Source organism: Grammomys surdaster, unplaced genomic scaffold (assembly GCF_004785775.1).
Source record: "Grammomys surdaster isolate TR1022 unplaced genomic scaffold, NIH_TR_1.0 137, whole genome shotgun sequence".
In the NCBI taxonomy this organism is placed as follows: Eukaryota; Metazoa; Chordata; class Mammalia; order Rodentia; family Muridae; genus Grammomys; species Grammomys surdaster.
Window position 1 is genome coordinate 7,250,468 of NW_021604595.1, and position 19,919 is coordinate 7,270,386.

Genomic DNA, 19,919 nt, shown 5'->3' on the forward strand with positions numbered 1-19,919 from the left:
CATTTTGCTCCAAGCCTAATATCCATGTATTGTAAGACACTAGAAAAAAAAAAACCCAAAAGGAGTCGTGGAAAGAGTCTGGCTAAGGAGGCTTTACCATAATGGGACTCACAACTTTTCTCTATCCTTGCTCTTTATCCTGTTCCCGAGTGACCCTTTGTTAGCCCAATCCTATCTATCCGATACAATTGACCTCAAAAGCCCTCTCCTCTGACAAGACCTAGGTGGCTTTCCACCCCCAAAAAGGAGAAAGGTTCTCTATCTCTAGTCTCTGACATCCAAGGATTATCCCTGTCATAGCAGTACCCCTCTCTCGGCTATCAGGTCCTCTCAGGGCAGGAATTCAGATTTGTCTCTTCCCTCACACCAAGATCACTGTAGCATCAAGATCTGAGAGGTAAGTTAACCAATGTCCAGGTTTCACCTTCTTGGCAATGCTAAGGAAATCCCACCATACTCATCTTCATATGGCCCGCTGCTAACATGCTAGAAGATTTCTATGCTGGGTTGAAATATCTATAGTTCATTCTTTGTTTTTTGCAACCAGGCACCTGGATTGTTGCTCAGATCCAGGTTCTCTTACCTGAAGCCTTCCCTCTTTGGGCTCCTCTTTTCTTCCTAACAACGTGAGGGGTGGAGGGACAGTCACTTCTTTCCCTAACCCTGGCTAGCTAGCCTTCAGCTGGACTCTATTCATGGTCTTGCATTCATCACAACTGCCAGCCAGAACTAGTGTATTATACACAGCTAACAGCAGATCTCAACTGGTTAAGGTGCCCCTCTCTTCAGATTGGCATTTTGACACTGTTTTTTTTTTTCTTTCTCAGTGCTAGGGAATTGAACTCAGGGTGTCACACAGGCCAGGCAAATGCTGTACTCCAGAGCCATACCCTGTTTCCAAGTCTTAGGTTCTTCTTGAAGCTTCAAATGTTCAGTCAAGTTCAAGAAGTTCTTTTCATCTGTATTGATCAGTAAACCAAGAAAAGAAGGATTTGGGGCTCAAAAACAGGTAAAGGACCCTCTACTGACTTCATGAACAGATGTCATCCACAGATTCTCATTAAGTGTCACGCACAGGTTCTAGCTACTAATTCTTCAGTTGGGTTCATCTCCTTCGAATGTAGGATTCTGCTTTAAGGTACAAAGCTCACAAATATGTAGATACCTAATTAAAAAAAGTAAATAGGTGTACATGGGTCAAGTGTCAGATACTTAAACAGAGGAACTTTATTAGCAGAAGTATACATGAATGGAACGCTGTGCTAAAGTCAGAGCTGGTGGTACAAGACTGTAAAGCCAACTACTCAGAGGGGAGAGGCAGGAAGATGGCAAGTTTAAAACCTCCCCAGGTCAACTTCCTAAGTAATCAAAAAGAGGGTTGGAGGATACAGCTATGAATGAGGCATTTGCCTACTGTGAGCAGGTCCCTGTGCTGGACTCTCGGTACAAAATGAATTAAGTAAATACCTAAGAGAAACAAAGCAAGAAAGAGTGCTATGCTAAAAATAAAATTAGGTAATGATTTTCAATTGCTAGTGTAGAAAGAATACAAAACACATTTTGAGTGCAGGACGGAAGTGGAGGATCTTCATCCTTTGACAATGACTGCTCAAGGTCAAGGGACATCCTTTCCTGAGCTATGGATGGCCACAATGGCTGAGTCCTCTCTCTGGCCTGGTTTGTCCCAGAGGCTACCTGTAATGTAATAGGTAAAACAAAGCAAAACAAAAAAAAAAAACACAAACAAAGTCCACCAAAGTGTATTTCAGAATCATTCAGGAGTGAGAAGCCTGGGTGAAAAGTTCGTGTGATATGTACCCTCTCCCGTTCTACTATTGTTTAGTGTTTCGTAAGTTTGTTTTTAAAGGTAACTTGGTGAGGTCATCTGTGCTTTTAAATCTGTGGTGCTCAGTAGATGAAATCAGAAGTCTTTCACAAACTTCCTTGGGCTTTTTGAGACCTCTTTTGCTCCAAGCAAGACCTACACCCGTTCTGCTTTTGAACCCCACAGCTTTCCCTCTTAGATACTTCACACTTCAGTGGACTTGTTTGTCTACCTTCATCTCCCTGGCTGTTCTCCTATGTTTTTGATTTCTGTCTTCCCAGTGCTCCTCAGAGCACATCAAGTAACTGGTTGGAAAAGACCGGCCGCTGTGTTCACAGACGCCTGTTGGCTCGTGTCATTTTCCGCCGGATTCCACACCTTCCCCCTGCAAACTCTTTCCTGGATGCAGAGTGCTCTTTCACAATTTAATCCCCCGTTTTCCCTAGTGAAATACTTCCTCTCTTTACCTGGAAAACTCTCCCTTTCTCTTAGTCCAAACGTCCCCTCCTCGGGGAAGCTTGCCAGCCTTCCTCACCCAGTTACCAGTGTCTTCAAGCTGTATGACAGTTGCTTTCCTGTTGTCACTGAAGTCCAAGCTTTTGAAGCTAACGAATAGACAGTGTCCTTTTTGGTATCTCCCCTCGCCAGGGCGGGGCCCTGCACAAGCAAGCTGAATTCACAAACAACGTAGGAAAGTCAAGAAAATCTCAGCTGCTTGAGGGCTTGACCCCTGAAGCAGACGTTGAAGGTCCATATTCATTAGAATTGCCTGGCTCTACACACTCCTCCATTTCCTGTTAAGCACACTTCTCTTATTTTGCTGGCCTTCCAACACCCGCTCTACATGCTTGAGTTCAAACCCAGGGTAGCCCACATTTTTGGCAAGTGCTCTCTCACCAAACTACACCCTCAGTTCTTATGTCTGCTTCCTCTCTCATCTCTGTGTTCCTTTACTCTGAGAAGTAACTGGATCTATCTCCAACTGTCTCCTTTGACTACTGAGTTTTCTGTAGAAGGACTTCATCGGTATAAATTTAGGTCCACACATAAGCATTTGTTCTTTTACTTGGGATATCAAAATATGTTTTAACCATGAGCTATGGAGAAGAATGTTTCCCTCTTGGACCCAAGTCAAGAAATTTAATTACAGAAGAGGCGATACACCACAGTACAGCAGAAGGAAAAACCCAAGGCAAAATTGGACTTTGCCGCAACCAGACAAATGATAGTAATCACAGCTAATATTTTTCAAGCATGTTCCCTTGCCAGGCACCATGCTAAGTGCTTTGTACCAATTATCTCATTTAATCCTCGTAATTCTGTGCAGTAAATAATACTGTAATGTCCTACCCAGCTAGCAAGGGGAGGAGGCTTTATTTGCAAACACACAGGAAAGTTCCAGGGTCCAGCTGCGGACTGCCGCTGGAAGCTGCATCTTGCTTCCTGAACCCTTTTGCTAGCAGCCTGGGCATCAAGTGGTAGCTTGACCTTGAAGGACTGGCTACTCTGCATTCCCCCATCTCCTCTGTAAGAGGCAAGGGTGTAAGCCATAGAAACTCACAGGGTGTGTTTCCCTAAAGGGTTGTCCTGCTGAGCGCCTACAGTCCATGTGACAAAGATCTCGGACAATTCTCCCTTCAACATCCACAGGGGAAAAGTAGGCAGAATGATACACATGCACACTTCTAATCCCAGCACTTGGAAGGTTGAGGCAGGAGGGTACCTGTGCATTTGGGGCTAGCCTGGGCTATCCAGTGAAACTCTGTCTCAAAAATAATAACCATTAAAAAAAATTCATATGAGAGTTGACTAAGAAACATAATGGATAGTTCTAGCTTTTAAACTGAAACCTGGAGGTCTGTTCAGCAAGTCAGTGGATTAATGTGCCAGCCTGTGAGTGTCCTGAGACAGGAATCAAAACTAAGTGCCTCAAGACAGGCTAGCATACTGATTAACAACCAATAATGCCTCCTTCTCCAGCTGCCATTTTTATTACTTTCAAAATGTCACTGCAAAAGCCAGACTGAACCTCCCAAGTATTTCTCAAAACTGTTAACATGTTTCCTTTCTAATGAAATGACATCTTCACAGGAGTGATTTTGTTTTTCTGTGATGCTGGGGAAAGACCCCAGAGATTCACATCTGAACACATGCTCTACCACTGAGCTACACTGCCAACTGCACCTTAGATACCATCAGGGAGACCGCTTTCTAGAAAGAAGTCACCACGATTAAGACTCACAAGGGATTAAAATGATAATAGAAACTGTTCATGAAATGATACACAGAAATACTTCCCTTCCGGTTTGGGTTTCTCTCTATACGTGCTTTTTAATCATTTATAAATGAAATAGTACCTTCCTACTCACTTCCAATATAAAGTTTTAATGGAAATGTAATCATGCCTCATAGCTTCACAATATACATAATTTCTATTTCATTTAGGTATAAATTTTCTCCTTTCTTCCTACCAGTCAGTCTGTCAAATAAGTAGATCAAGGGGAGCTTCTGAAAAATGTACCAGAAAATTCTGCTCTTTCTCTTCATTTGTGACTCCTCTGATTAGCTCAGCTTATTGAGATATTGAATGTACAGGACGTGCACACAGCTATAAACACACTCACCACGATTCCAGATTCTCTAAGTCAGCAGTTCTCAACCTGTGGGTTGCAACCTCTCTGAGGGTCAAAAAAAACCCTCACAGAAGTCACTTAAGACCATGAGAAAACACAGAGATTTACATTATGATTTATAACAGTAGCAAAATTACAGTAATGAAGTAGCAACGAAATAATTTTCTGGTTGGGAGAGGGCTCCCACAGCGTGAGGGACTGTATTTAAGGGTCATAGCCTTAGGATGGTTGAGAGCCATAGCCCTAGATGTTGTGGAGGGGAAGAAGTAAAAACCATCTAAAAACCAACATGCTGGATGCTCTAAGAAAAAAATGTTATCTGCTTTTGTTTTATTCTGTATTTGAAACTCTGTGGCCTTTAGCACTGAAGTGTTACATCAATTCACTCTCCTTTCTGAGAGCAGCTTCAGTGCAGAGCACAGACAGCAAAGACGAGCAGAAGCACAAACTGGCCATGAATGAGTGCTGGATTTATTCTACAGTTTATTGTTATTATTAATATTAAAGAGATTGACTTAAAATAAGGTCAACAAAACCATCTTTAATGCTGATGCACAAATACTAAGAACATTTTTTTTTTTTAAACTTGAACGAAAAGATAATCGTTGTGGCCAGCAAGTGGCTCAGCAAGTAAAGACATCAGACACCACAACCCAATGACTCACAGTTTCTGGGACTCACAGTTTGAAAGAATTGACATAAATGCTATAGGGTGTCCTCTGATCTACACCCATGTATGATGGCGTGTATACATGTACACAGGGCGTGTATACGTGTACACAGGCGCGCGCGCGCGCGCGCACACACACACACACACACACACACAAATGAATAAATATATTTTTAAAAAGTTAATGGCTAAAATGTAGTTTTATATTCTCTTCAGCTAATCAAGAATTTTTTCTTTTAAAATTTACTATATGTCAGCTGAAGACATTTGGTTATAGGAGATCTTTAGATGGCAAAAATTATTAAAATATGCTTTAAATGTTTACATATCTGTCATTTTAAGGGAAGACTTCTTAAACAGGCCAGAAGTTTTTATGGATATAGTTAAGTAGCTTGGATAAGGAACTACACAGACTTAGAGAGTGAGATACTGTAGAAGGGAGATCCACTATAAACACCTTTCTCCAGGTGGGAGTGTGGTTCTTTAGGAGAATGTTCGTCTGGCATGTCTAAGACCCCAGGTTCCATCCCCAGCACTGCAAGGAAAAAGCAGGAGAAGGAAGGAAGGTTTTTCTCTATTGAATGTTGGGAGAAGTCTATCTTCTTTAAACCCTCAGCATACATTTTCCTTTTAAAAGGCCGTTGCTCAGGTGAAATCCTGAGCAGATTAAATCATTTGATACAGATCCCTGAAACACAGGTGGTAGAAGGACAGAACTAACTCCTGGAAATTACTCTTCTCTGACCTCCATGTGGGTCACATGGCACAGGCATAGGCACCACACACACACACCACCACCTCTCTCTCTCTCTCTCTCTCTCTCTCTCTCTCACACACACACACACACACACACACACACACTCAATGAATCAAATAAAATTTTCTTATGTTCCTGCCATACATGAAAAGAACGAACCCAACTATACCACTGTGCCACCTACCTGGTACAATGGTACAAAACTAGGTAAAAATTAAGCACTACGACCTTATCCCTCCTCATATATGGATCTCCTGCAATTAAATACTTGTATTATGTTACATGATAGAAGAACATCCTCAAGTACATGCTCCCGAGGGCGTTCCGAAATGTGAGGCTATGGAGAAGACGTGTGTCATAAAAGGAAGGCAGACTGCAGGTTAAAATACATGCCTGCCTTGAACAGCATACAGCACGTTACCAGAGATAGAACTCATAATTACACACATAAGCATACGTCCTTGAGTGTAGAAACACCCTTTCCTTATTTTAGCAATGCACAGAGACACCCATTTAAACAAACTCCCACGAATGGGGAAGCAGCCCATTTGGGGTACCATTCAGTCAACAGAGTGACTGGCATTTAATAAGTAACTTGGTTGGTATCACATTCTCCATTATACTGTATGAGAAAGGTCTAGTTTGGGGCCCAATTCATCTGTTTGTATGCATTCATCTTGCTGTCTCCAGTTTAGCAGTCAGCAAAAGAAAAAAACACATGGCAACATGTGTGTCTCAAAAACCATTAAACCCCACAGGAAGGGCTTAGCTCTGTCCTCTCACCTGTCCCAGTTTGCTCTTGGGTGCTCGTTTGTGTGGTGACACAGGCTCTCTCACATTTTAATCAAAGAAAACTATAATTACGCTAGCGGGACTCTAATTTTGAAAAGGCATTAGGCCATCCGCAGTCACTTCATTAGTGAGCACTTCAGAGGCCAGCAGAGAACTGGGGGTGGGGAGTCGGGGGACAGGGGGCGGGGGAAGGATTCTAAGTGATATCTGTTCTTCCAAAGGGAACACTGGAAAGCTGCCTGCTCAAGCAGGTGTACTGGAGCTAAGAGTTGTGCTCAGGGTTGGCCTCTGTTAGATCTGTTTAAAACTTTTCCGCGACCTTCAGTGGCCCTCCTGAATCTGCACAGCGAGCTGCTGGAGAATTGCCAGGAGGCTCCTAAGAAGACACCTCCACAGAGGCATCCACACAAGCAGAGGCTTCTGCCTGCTCCAGGGCCAACTGTCTCTGGTCCTTGGCTCTTTCTGCCCAGGGCTGCTGCCTGCACCTCCCCCACTCTGAGCACTAGGCATCTGTCCAAGAGGGGCCAGCTGTAGCACTCAAAAAACAAACAAACAAAAACAAACAAACAAATACCACCGTCATATTTTACTATAAAGAGACACCATTCCATACAACTCCACAGTGAGCTGGGTCCCTCAGAGGTCAAGGCCAATGACTTCTTCCAGGGAACCCACCTGAAGGAAGCCCACAATCTTGTCATGTAACCCGGCAAATCTCACAGTAGAGATCGGGCTGAGGGTGGGGGTGAGGGTGGCGGGGGGGAGCAGGTGTAACATCTTTTTAAAAAGCTTTTGTTGCTGCTGTGGACAGATCCCCTAAGACCCCATCTTATCAAATCAAAGCCCTACAGTTGATCCTTTGGGCGCAAGCCCACTTGCTCCGGGTGACACTCTGCAAAGTGCAGGGCCGGGTTGCGGGGAGCGAAGGTCCCCGCAGTTGTCCAGGTGGCAGATTCCGCCAACACCCGGGACCGTGGACTGGCAAAGCCACCTTCCCGCCACCTCCCCGACGCGCCGGGCACTCACCGTCGCGGCCGTCCTCCCCCCGGCTGCAGTTGCTGCAAATGTGCTTGATCTCCTTGCCCAGTTGACAGTGGATCACAAACGACACGTTGTTATTGTTGTTGGGGGCGGGGTCCTTCGGGGGCTTCATGCTCAGCAAATAAAAAGCTTTCTTTTTGGGCTTCACAGCGGCGCCCGCGCCTGGCACGGCGCCCTGTCTGCAGCGCGGCTTCGCGGCGCGCGTGGGCTCCGCCATCCGCTCCCCGGGCGTCCGGGGCCGGTCGCTGATCGCCGCCCCACGCTCTGCCACTCGCGTCCCCCGGCCGCGCCCGCATGCCCCCACGCCACACCAGCGCCACTGCGGGGCGGGGCGGGGCGGAATGGGATGGCGCGCTCGAGGTCTTGACCTCTTCGAGCCCGGGCAAATCTCGAGACCCCGGGCGGGGTGGAGGTGGGAAGGGCTGCGGAGTGCTGAACCCGCTCTCCTGCCAGCAAAGCTCTAGGTCTCCTAGGCTCTGTCTCCCGGGGCAGCCTCACCCCTCGGTGAATCGCAGCACCCGCAGCTCCCAGCCAGCGGGGGGGTTTGGGGCCACCTTTGCTCTGGAAACTCAGGGCAGGATGCCACAGCCACCCCCTTCCAGGACTCCGGCTGCCAAATGCAAGCAAGATGTACTACAGCAGGCGGCTGTCCCAGCCCTAGGGTGGAACTGAGGCCAGAACAAATTATATTCTCGGACGGGTCCAACCACATCCCAGGACTAGACAACCTGTTACAGCATCGTTGCTTTTGCTTCCAGTGGAAGACCTTCCCCGAGAAGATGGAGACTTTACTCCTGGGTCTTTAGTTGCAGTCAAAAGGGAAAACCCATCTTCCAGTCATTCTCAAACAACATGAAACTTTAGGGACACCAGCTAATTCACTGAATGCTATTCAGCTGCCATTGCTCCGTGATCGCAGGCCAAGCAAGGCAGGTGATACTATGAAGACTTCCAGAAAACAGTTCCCGAAAGAAAGCAGATCCACGGTCTCATTTGTTGAAGTTTTGGTTGTTCTGAGTGACTTTAAAAGGTCACTTTGTGTTCAAAACCTACTCGCTCATTTACAGGACATTCTGAGATTCTGAAAGCACCTTTCAGGGAATCTAGGCTTTGAGAAGAAGCTACACTTTCCAAACATCTTAAATCATATACGCGTGTGTGTGTGTGTGTGTGTGTGTGTGTGGATACAGATACAGAGATAGATAGATAGATAGATAGATAGATAGATAGATAGATAGATAAGATTCAGGTTTCGTAGGTCATTGTAGAGCTCCAGGGGTCTGTGGTTAACAAGCTCCCCGGAGGGATGAAGCATAAACAAGAGAAACAGTTATCTACAGCCAGGTGTGTCAGACTCTAAGCCCATATTCTTTCCACAATGTCCCGTTCCTTCTGTGCCCCAAACTTGCCCTCTTTTCCCTCTATTTGAGCCACCAAAATAGTGTCAATCAAAGAATGTAGAGTCGTACAGTCACTTCTGGTTCTTATCAAGAACTTTCTGAAAAAACAAAACAAAAAACAAAAAACAAAAAAAGAACTTTCTGGAGGCTAACTTCAAAATGTTCTGGGAGATCGACCTACACCAAGGACAGGTCACTGTTGTCTCTCCCCTAAGCAGACAGGTTTGGCATGAAGGGCTCTTTCCCTGGCGAGGGTCAGGGCAGGAGGATGATCACGTGCTACCTCATGCTGTTTCTAGGCATGCTAAGTCTACCATTTGTCAGCCCAAACGGGCACAGTCAGTTTCACTTTTAAATTATCATTGGTAAGTCGGTGTCTGCTGCCACCCTCTACCCTGGAAGGGATGTCAGCCACAGGGTAGGGGGCAGATGTTGGAGAGGTGCTCTCTTTAATTAGAATGCCCTTTGTACAAGTGTCCATCAAGGGTATTGGTACCATCTCCCTTCTCGCCTAGGCCATCAGCCAGATCAGCCCTAGGTAAATGTCACTGCATCTGCTCCTCTCAAACCAGGTGCCACTGGGTCCCAGCTCATTATGCCTTGCATCTGGGAGACAACAAAGATATATTTGCAATATTGTTTGGATGCCTAAAGGGATGAATCTCATTATGTAACGGGCAAACACATGTTCTAATCCTTAGGCCTTGCCTTCATCCTATGTTTCCCCTTAACTCTGCCAAGAAGAGAGAAACTGTGTGTCCAGAGCACATTACATCTTTTCTAAACAGTATTTTGAACACTGACAGCCTTTCCAACTTTACTTTCTGCCCCACAGGTCAGAATAAGAAGACCTGTGTCAACCCCATCCGGCCTTATTAAAACAACTAGACTGGAAGCAATCTGTTATTCACTGGCTGAATACTAAGCCTGACCCAAGGCTGTGTGTGTCCTGATCTTAATTGGCCAAGTTTCGTTGTGATTGTAGCTTAGCAAATTTGGACATAGCCACTAGCTAAAGCTCACATATCAAAGGATGTGCCCTGAAGGCGGGGGCCTTTTATTCAAGAGAAATGTGCAAGAAGAATTGGCTTGCCTTGGACAGCTACTTAGTTGGTGCTCCCACTTTCTAGCTGTCCTCCTTGAGTTGGCAGCCTCTAACTGGTGCTGCCCAATGATATCTGTTTGTAATATGAAGCTATTTACATATTAATACATTACAGGGCAATAAAATTAAGACCTAGTTTCTCAGCAACCTACAACTTATAAGGATAGCAACCACATGTGGCCAGCAGCTGCTATAGTCAACAGGGAGGCTGACAGATCATCCCTCCCAACCCCCAACACCACCACCACCACCACCACCACATTGTTCTTAGATGTATGAAGATTTATTTATACCTGAGGCTGAAGGACAGAGCTGCCACCTCCTATTGCTACAACAGAAGGTTGGCTCAGAGGACCAGAGTCTAACACATGTAGTGCTGGCGGTTATATCTGGCGGTTTCTGGCATCATTTTATTTTAGCAAGTAGCGGGAGTAATGGGAATGTGTTCCCTGTGTTTGCTCTTGACCTTGTTCTGTGCACTGTGTACCTCCTTGCTGAAGCTTGCCTCTGATGTTGGCTGTTAACACATCCTACCAGATAGCTCTTGGTGCCAAAGGATGCCTTTTACCTGGCCTGTGCTTGTCTCCACCCACAGACAACTCATGCCTAATGATTAGTCTGTTCTGGCTTAACTCAGTTGTTACTGTTAGTAGTTTTCTTTTCCCTTGCATCGAGAAAAGGGCCACCCTAAAGTATTTTATGAAAAAAAAATACAGCGGGACTTTCCTTCACCTTTAAAAGCAAGGGAGACTATATTATATTGAAAGGAAAGACACCCCCACTCATTCTATCACTTCAAACAGGGCTCTGCCACACGCCACACCTCAGGTGGCATTCCTGCGCTTTTTACCCAGATAATCTAAATAGGAAGGAGCTGTGACAATTGATCTTGTTGTCACTTATTTGAATGACAACCTTCTCGAGTCTCATCCCACACTTGACTTGAAGAGCCCATTCTCAAATTGGTTTGATGTCCAGAGACTCTGCTACTCAAAATGCAATCCCTGCAAAGACCTGCAAATTCAAGGAGCCTATTACAACTGCAGATCCCAAGCTCTGCCTCCCAATCTGCATTTTAACAAGATCTTCAAGAGACCTGGATGCACAGTAAGGCCCGAGAGGGCCCTGCGGGAATCAGCCTGGTGACGCCATTAATTGTCTAAGGGAAAAGTGCATATTTTAGCTCGATAGCAGAAAGGAAGGACTTCTGGTGTCACAGGGCTTAAAGTTTAGTGAGGAAGAGGAGGCACTTGATGAAAGGCCAGACATCAGAAAGAACAACAACACGCACTGAATGGAAACATCAGATCTCCAATCAGGAATAGACACAGAGAACAATGTGTTCATTATCTGGGCTGCGACCTTGTGTGGAGGGGATTCTACAGAGATTTAATGGACAAGGTGGAGCTGTGTTGAGAGAGGTGTCCATGGAAGGCTGATGGGTAGCAATTGGGGCAGGAGGGTGGTAGTGGTGGTGTCAGAGGCACAGTAGGGAGGATGCAAACTTGTAGAGGAAAAGAAGTTGTGCTGGGTTCTGAAGGTGAGCAAGGACAGCCAGCCAGCAGCCAGCAAGGCAGTAACCAGATACTGGGCTTTCTAGAGGATCACAAAATTATGGTGACGTCAGAGCTCCTTGAAATGCTCCCAATCCCAGCGGTTTAGGAACAGGGAGTGGGCAGTGTTAAGGGAAGAGTGTTTGTTCTGCTCTTTGTGTCTGCTGCTTTTCTTGGTGCTGTGGAAGAATTCCCAGCAGAGGTCAGTGAAGGGAGGGAGAATTTGTTTTCACTCATGGTTGGGAGGATATCAGCACATCATGGTGTAAAAAGGCATGGTGGCAGCTCAGTCTGTTGAGAAGGAAACTGTAACTTCTTACTGTAACTTGCTGGACTATGAGCAGGACCTAGATCATAGGCCAGTCCTACCTATATAACCTGAAAGGGGAGCCCTGTGGCAGTATGTAAGTACCAGCTAGGCTTTCTGTCCAGAAGGTTCTCCAACTTCCTCCAAGCAGTTCCATCTGCTAAGACTAAGCATTGAGCCTATGGGGAACATTTGACACCCAAGCCATAATGCTTAAGAAGTTCCTTAACTCTTATAAGAATGATGCATTAAAGCCAATACCAGGCAAATATATAACCATTCAGAAGGGTGTACTTTGAAAAAATGAATTTATCATACATCCATGATGCAAGAAGGGTTTGAAAATCCTTTCTTCCTTCTGTCATTGCCTGCCTTAAACTTCTGCTGTCTTTCTGCTTCCATATTGTCTGTATCTCCTTTCTCCTTTCTAGCCCCATTGAGTTGAATGGCACCTACCTTCATATCTGTATCTGAAACACGTGGATGTGATCTTATTAGATCTTTCCAGACATAACCAAAGACCTTGAGATGAGGTGATCATCCTAAATTATGTTGGTGGGCCCAATAACAAGTATTCTTATCCAAGAGACACAGGAGGTTCTGGAGAGGTGGCTTAGTGGTGTGTGCTGATAGAAGATTCAAGTTTAGCTCCCAACATCCACAACAGGTGGCGCATAACCTGCTGTAACTCCAGATCCAGCGGATCTAACACCCTCTTCTGGCCTCTGTGAGCATTGCACTCCAGTGTACATACTCCCACATAGACATACACATATATACTTAATTAAAATAACAGTAAGTCCTGTCTTTAAAAGACACATGGTAGAGTCAGAAAAAAAACAGAGGAAACCCCATGAAGTTGGATCCAAGATGGGAAAGCTGACATGAGAGCTGGAAAAAGACAAAGACGAAATCTTACAAAGATCTGTGGGGATTATGGCTCATCTTAAACTTGGACTTGTGGTCTCCAGAATGTTGACATGATAAAAACCTGTTGTTTTTAGCCACAGCGTTGTCGTCCTTAGATTACCTAAACCCAAGACAACTAGCATACTTATTAAATATTAACAATATGCTTTTAATCACAAAATAAGGAAATATTTTTTCATAACTGGCCTATGATTTTTTTCAGATTTGGCCTAAATGTGTAGTACAAAATTAAGCCAAGGTTAAAAATTCCAAATTGTTCACAATCACAGAAGAGAGCTGCATTGTTGTTATTGGTGTGTGTGTATGTATATGTATGTATGTATGTGTGTGTGTGTGTGTGTGTGTGGTGCATGTGTATAGTATATGTATGCATATGTATATATGTGTGGTGTATGTGCACACATGTGTGCATGTGTGTGTATGTGTGCTGTGTGTGTGCATGTGTGTATATGTGTACATGTGTGGGGTGCATGTATGTGTGGGTGGGTGGGGGTGTGTTGCTTGGTGGGTGCTTTGTTTGTTGTTTATTGTGGCAGGAGATAGAATGGATATACAGAATGGAATTGAAGTAGCCTGGTGTTAGAGGATACACAGCTTCCAGGCCTTTTCGTATTTAGTTGGGTGGTACAGGACTTCTAGTGGATACCTGAAGTTGGCCAGCAATAGCCTGGCCTGTGTTATGTACACTGTTTTCCCTAGCAAACTCAACATGTGATTTTTTTTCTGTCCTTGTAAGTAGAGGACCCTTTCTTTTTCATTTAAATAAAACAATCCATAGCTTGTCTTTGGCAGCTAGAAATTGTCCACTTCACCATTTTTGAACATCAGGGCCACTGTGGAGTATAATAAGGGCTACTTGAACACAGACTATAATACCAGGACAGTTGAGCTGATAACTGAGATAACTACTAAATGAATTAAGTGTAGCTAGCATGTGGGGCACCGGGCGCAGCAGCAAGGGGAGGACTCTGGCTGGAGGAATGGTTCAGGGTGCAAAGTGACTGTTGCACAAGCATGAGAACCTGAGTTCAGACCTCCATGTGACAGCTGGGCATGGTAGCACAGACCTGTACTTCCAGCAAAGGACATCTGTAGGATGGGGTGACACCAGAGGCTCCCAGTGGTGGATAGCACTCCCACTAAGGCAGCAAGTCTCCAGTTCAATGAAGAGACCCAGTCTCAGAAAAGCAAGGTGTAAAGCCACAGAGGATGACATCCTAATGTCAGCTTTTGTCTTCCATATGCACACCCTTCTCTAGATGCATGCACACATGTCACAGAGGATGACATCCTAATGTCAGCTTTTGTCTTCCATATGCACACCCTTCTCTAGATGCATGCACACATGTCACACATACATATATACACACACACACACATACATGTATACACATATCACACATATCACACACATACACATACATGTATACACACATATCACACATACATACATACATACACAATACACACACATATATACACATCCATACACTCACAGACACATACACATCCATACACACAAACATATCACACACACACATACATATACACACACATGCATACATATATACACACATACACATATGCATACATATATACACACATATTATACACATGTACACTCATACACACGTGTGTATACATACTCATACCTCTCTCTCTCTCTCTCTCTCTCTCTCTCTCTCATACACACACACACACACACACACACACCCCACGAAGGTTTATGTCACTATTTAGAATGATATGCAGTTGAAAATACACGAATTATTTTAGGGAATTTTCCATTTAGCATTTTTGGACAGTGATTGATCATGGGTAACTGACACGGGGGAAGGCAAAGCCACAGATAAGGGGCCATGACACAATGCATTTATATTCTGTGCATGAAGATGTGACGGGCACTTGATGTGGGAGGCAGAGTATTGTAGGCAACTGAGGGACGTGTAAGTAGAAATCATATACAGTCCCATAGACTGCTCCTGCTATGTGGACTGTACAGCTGGCCAGTGTTATAATAGGTTAAATACCCCCTGACTCTTTCATGTCTAGTTATTAAGCATTTTAATCACTCCTGCAGGTTGAGATTAGAAAGCACCTCACAGGAGGTAAGGTTTTATTCTCCCAGGGGCATTATTTGCCTATGAAGAATCTGTATTCTTCAAATTGAGTTTTATAGCCTGTGACAACATTCTTTCAGCCATAGAGTCCCTACATATTGTTTTATAATCTAACCCAGCAGGGTTTTGGTGCAGGATCCAGGGAGATATCTGTGGACGATAAGGTTTACAGAAGCAACTTCTTCTGTCTGATTTTAGAACTGGAATTGGGCCTTCTTAAAAATACGCTTGAGGCATCTAAATGGTGCATGCAAAATTGCTTTTGTGTATTTTTTGACTTTTGTTTGGTTTAGCTAAGGGAATTCTCCTCCCCGAAAATGCTATAAAATAAAAGCATTTGTTTTTATTTCTTCCAGGCTTATAATAATTATGCTCGCTAACAGGTTATTCTGTGAAAATTCTCCTGAAAAGAGCAGACAGCGATACGAAGAGAAGTGATTGAAGACTTTGAAACAAAACAGGAAGGGAAAGAGCAAGCGGAGGTAGGACCTCCGGAAAATGATCTGTTCAAGGTTTTGTTGCAGCGCTGTCTTTGGGGAGCTCTGTAGTTCTTGGTTTTCCGCCATGCCATCTTTGCACCATGTGAGTGGGCGTGGTCTTGAGCCCCTCCTCCTGTTGCTTCAAGTTCCCTACAGCGTGAATTGCCAGCCTGTGAGGTCACTGTGATGTGTCAGAAAAGACTCCTTATCCTGAATTAGCCCAAGTGGGAAGAGAATTGTCCTAGTACAGCTCCTGAGTTGAGTAGAAGTGTCTTACTGCTAGTAGCCGTGTTGTTAGAGAGAGTGCCATTTTAGTGACTGGCAGAAAAAAGATCAGGTCTGGTGGGAAACACAGTAAGGTCTTCCAGGAGCAGATATCTTCAAAGTCGGTGTTGCTAACACTCCTGAAAGGTTTCCCGCCCAAGCTAAAAATCAAACATTAGATGTTGCTGCTCACATCTGGGAAAAATAGAGGCCAGATTAGGCCGAAGTTAACAAAATGTCAAGTATTAACATGTGGGCCTTATCATTCTAAAATTCTTTTACATTATGTTTCAAATTATTAATTCTATTTTAAACTGGATATATACACCCTTAGGCTTTATATATAATATATGTAATCTTGTCTTTTTTTGTTTTGTTTTGTTTTTGTTTTGTTTTGTTTTTAGAACCAGGCTTCTTTGGGGACAGGCTTAGGTTACTTGTAGCTATTTAACTCAGAATTGATATTTAGTGTTTCATAAAAAATGAATGAGAAAGTCCACTAACAGAAAAGGGACAAAATATGTTGAAATATGTTAAAAATAACAATTTTGGGGCAAACAAGTTCACATAAGACTTCTCCCTCTCTCCATATGTTCATGTATCATATATGTGTATTTATACATTCATATGTATACATATGCATGCGTGCATAATCTTTTTTTATTTGAGAAACAATCTTGCTATCTGTACCCCAGGCTGACCTTCAATTCACAGTCCTGTCTGCCTTCACTGACAAAATGCTGGTATTTTTAGGTGTATGTCACCATGCCTGGTCTCACAAAACATTGTTATAGGAACAAAGTTAAAGCTCAGGGAACTGACCATACACCATGACCTATTTTTTTTTTATTTTTATAAAGCAGATATTATAGATGTTAACTTGGTTCTCCAATTATTTCTGAATCCTCAGGTGCATGGTGATGTTGCAGCTTTGCAACTAAAAGACTCTGTGAGCAGGCAGCAGGGCTGGGTGCACAGTCTGGACCTGTACACAATGAACTGAAGAGCAACATGGAAGCCTCTGCTTCCGTTTGTGCTCCAGAGCGAGTCAGTGGTGAGGTGCAGTAGCTACAAACTCAAATGTTCCCTGAAGGCTTGCTGCAGGCTTGGCTCCCAGCCTGTGACCCTACTTGGAGGTGGAGGAACTTTTAAGACAGAGGATTTAGTGGGAGGAAGTTGGGTCACTTGAATTTGCCCTTGAAAGGGAGCCTGGCCTCTTCTCTCTCCTTCTCTTTGCTTCCCAGCAACCATGAGGTGAGCAGCCTCTTCACCACAAATGCTCCTGCCATGATGTCCCGCACCATTAGAATCCAATGCAAAACAACCAACAGACTTGAAACCCCGAGCCTAAATAGGCATCTTTCTCCCCTCTCCTTGAGTTAATTGAGTCCGACTTTTGTCCCAGTGATACAAGGCTCACTAAAACATGAACTGTGACAGCGGTCTGCAGGAAAAGCAGCATTCTTGTGCTGTGGCACTTTACTGAAACATTGGTGGTTTTCCCTGCAGGGGAATCTGCTGTCAAGAGGAAGATAGAAGAGAGAAATTCCTGGGCATGACTATCGCCGTTTAATCATTACAACAACACTACTTGAAGATGGGACTATTCTTTTTCTTTTACACCCCAGGAAACAGAAAATCAATGAGATTCAATACATCTCCAAGTTTCTCCAAATTAGCATTTTCACCAAGTAGAAATTTGAACCAAAATATGTTTAACAGTGAAGCACATATGCCCTCCCCCAAACATCCCACTGACATTCAGGGAGCGAGCTGATTGGTGGTTTTGCATCAGAGGACCCTCGCACTATTTTAAGAAAGAAGCATATGGCATCATAAAACACACAACCAAGAAAGGTTATCAGACTGCAGGCACAGGACACAGAAACCTTGGCTGTCATGCAGGGCAGAGCTGCTGGTGGTAAAGGGGACAGGAGTAAAAATAGGATGTGCAGTTTCTTATCTGTCATCTGCCCTTTCAGTCTATAAAATAGACCCCAGTTGGATACTCCCTGGGGGGTCTTTTCAGGGATGGCATTGTTTCTTTGGGTGTGCTGAATCCCTCAGGGCTGTTTCATGTACGATTAGCTAATGATAACTGACCTTCCGGACAGAGTCACAGTTGCTTCTACAGAGCATGTGTGGGACTGAACTATAGGCAATGCTACACTGGCAAGAAACAGAGTGACTCTTATAATTGTGATAATGTTCGTTACACACAAAATGGAGGGGGTGGCAGAGCTAGAAGTAGCAAGCCATGGAGGCTTTCAATGTTATCACAGGTGCACAGGCATGTGACTTCCTCCAACATGATGGTCTAACTCTCTAAGAAAGGCATTACAATATGCTCTAAGACTTGTCAAGGGTTTGATCAAAAGACCGTCTCTGTTTCTAACAAGCTAGGTTGTATTCTGTTTCCAATGCTCCAGGATCCTGAGATCAGGTGAGCTTCCAATTAATTCTGTACCGCAGAGAAGCCAGGCCAAAGAGAGAGGAGGCCTAATTTTATTTGTTAGTTTTCAATAGAGAGTCTCCTCCATCGGGCATACTATAGACACAGTATTTACTACAAGAACACTTTGCAGCCATTTTTCACATGAAAGAAATATGGTTAATGAGAGAGTCAATGAATGAAAAAGCTAAATGAACTCTAAAGAGATTATGGTACAGCATGCTATTGGAATTTAAGAGAGTGAGCCGGGCGGTGGTGGTGCACGCCTTTAATCCCAGCACTTGGGAGGCAGAGACAGGTGGATTTCTGAGTTCGAGGCCAGCCTGGTCTACAGAGTGAGTTCCAGGACAGCCAGGGCTACGCAGAGAAACGCTGTCTCAAAAAACCAAAAAAAAAAAAAAAAAAAGGAATTTAAGAGAGCAATATGAGTGTGTTAGATAATATATGTGTATATATTATCAAACATTACATATCTATGTATATACACATAGATGTACATACATACACACACAGAAGATATGGAGGAAGAGAGGGAGGGAAAGAAGGAGAACTGTGAAATCTCCTTTAGGGTCACAGCGATGTGCTTGAGGGAAGAGAGGCCATCATGATGGAGGTAGGGAGATGAGGAGGGATTTGGCAAGATTCTAATGCATTTGGGAAACTCTGCTGGGCTTTTTATTAACAAAAATATTGTAATATATATTTAATAATAAAAATATAACCCATTCATTTAAACTGGATTTTATGTAACAATCCCATTATAAAGATATACAGCTAATTTATAGCCTAGTGACTAAAACTACTTAAAGGAACTTCCACAAAACTGTAACTCTGTGAAGTCCTTTCCATGACTCCCTTTTTATCTGCTTCCTTTCTCACCTGGTTTCAAAATTGGCAATTTGTTGGGAGACAGAGAGCCCTCAGTTAAGATCCCCCTTCTTAAGAAGGCCACCATTCCTTCCCAGGCCAGTACATTCCACCAAAGCTGTCAATTTCTTTTAATAGCAAAGGAGCCTGAGAATTAACCTTATATCTAAGTCCTAATCTGAACGCTGTCATAACAATAAAACACTCCAATTTTGCTTGCAAGAGAGGAAGGGGAGTGAGAGGTGGGACTGAACCTGGCTGACGAAATTTTACCCTCTACCATGCTGTCTGGAAGGGTTGATACCAGTCAAGCATGGCGCCCTCAGTTCCTGAGTCCACATTAGCATGCTTGGGCATCAAGGTCTGCTAATTTATATTAAATGACACACATTAAGTCAACTGTGGGCTGTTTAGGGCATTTTATACACTTTGAGGACCTTTACCCGGCTTTAAATTCATTTAGAATGAACTCTCCAGGTAGGCTCTGGCAACAAGTCTGGTTCCTAATAACTGCAGGATCAAACCATAGCTGATGCTGCTTTTGGCTTAGGCACTTTGTCCAGCAAGAGCAGGCTCTATGCCTCACATTGCTTTTAAATCAAAAGGGGAGTAATAGGGAATGCTGTGTGCTTACAGTTTTCCTTGAGTTTTATTAGAAGTCTTCACGATGGGAGCTATAGATCCCTCCTTACGGAAAAGCAGTAGAGTTATTTTAACTGAGAAT

At 43.9% G+C, this 19,919-nt stretch overlaps 1 protein-coding gene across 2 annotated transcripts in view; it reads right to left on the reverse strand.

The window, feature by feature from the left end:
• The window catches only part of Phactr1 (phosphatase and actin regulator 1), a 278,883-nt gene that overhangs the window by 220,270 nt on the left and 38,694 nt on the right, over positions 1-19,919 (reverse strand). Inside the window, exon 1 of one of the 2 annotated variants that reach the window (XM_028763223.1) lies at positions 7,704-8,135. The exons of the other annotated variant lie outside the window; for it this stretch is intronic. Within the exon in view, the coding sequence (XP_028619056.1) occupies positions 7,704-7,935 (232 nt within the window). The 5' untranslated portion in view covers positions 7,936-8,135. Of the gene's footprint in view, positions 1-7,703; positions 8,136-19,919 lie in introns of those variants that run through there. 2 annotated transcript variants of the gene reach the window in all.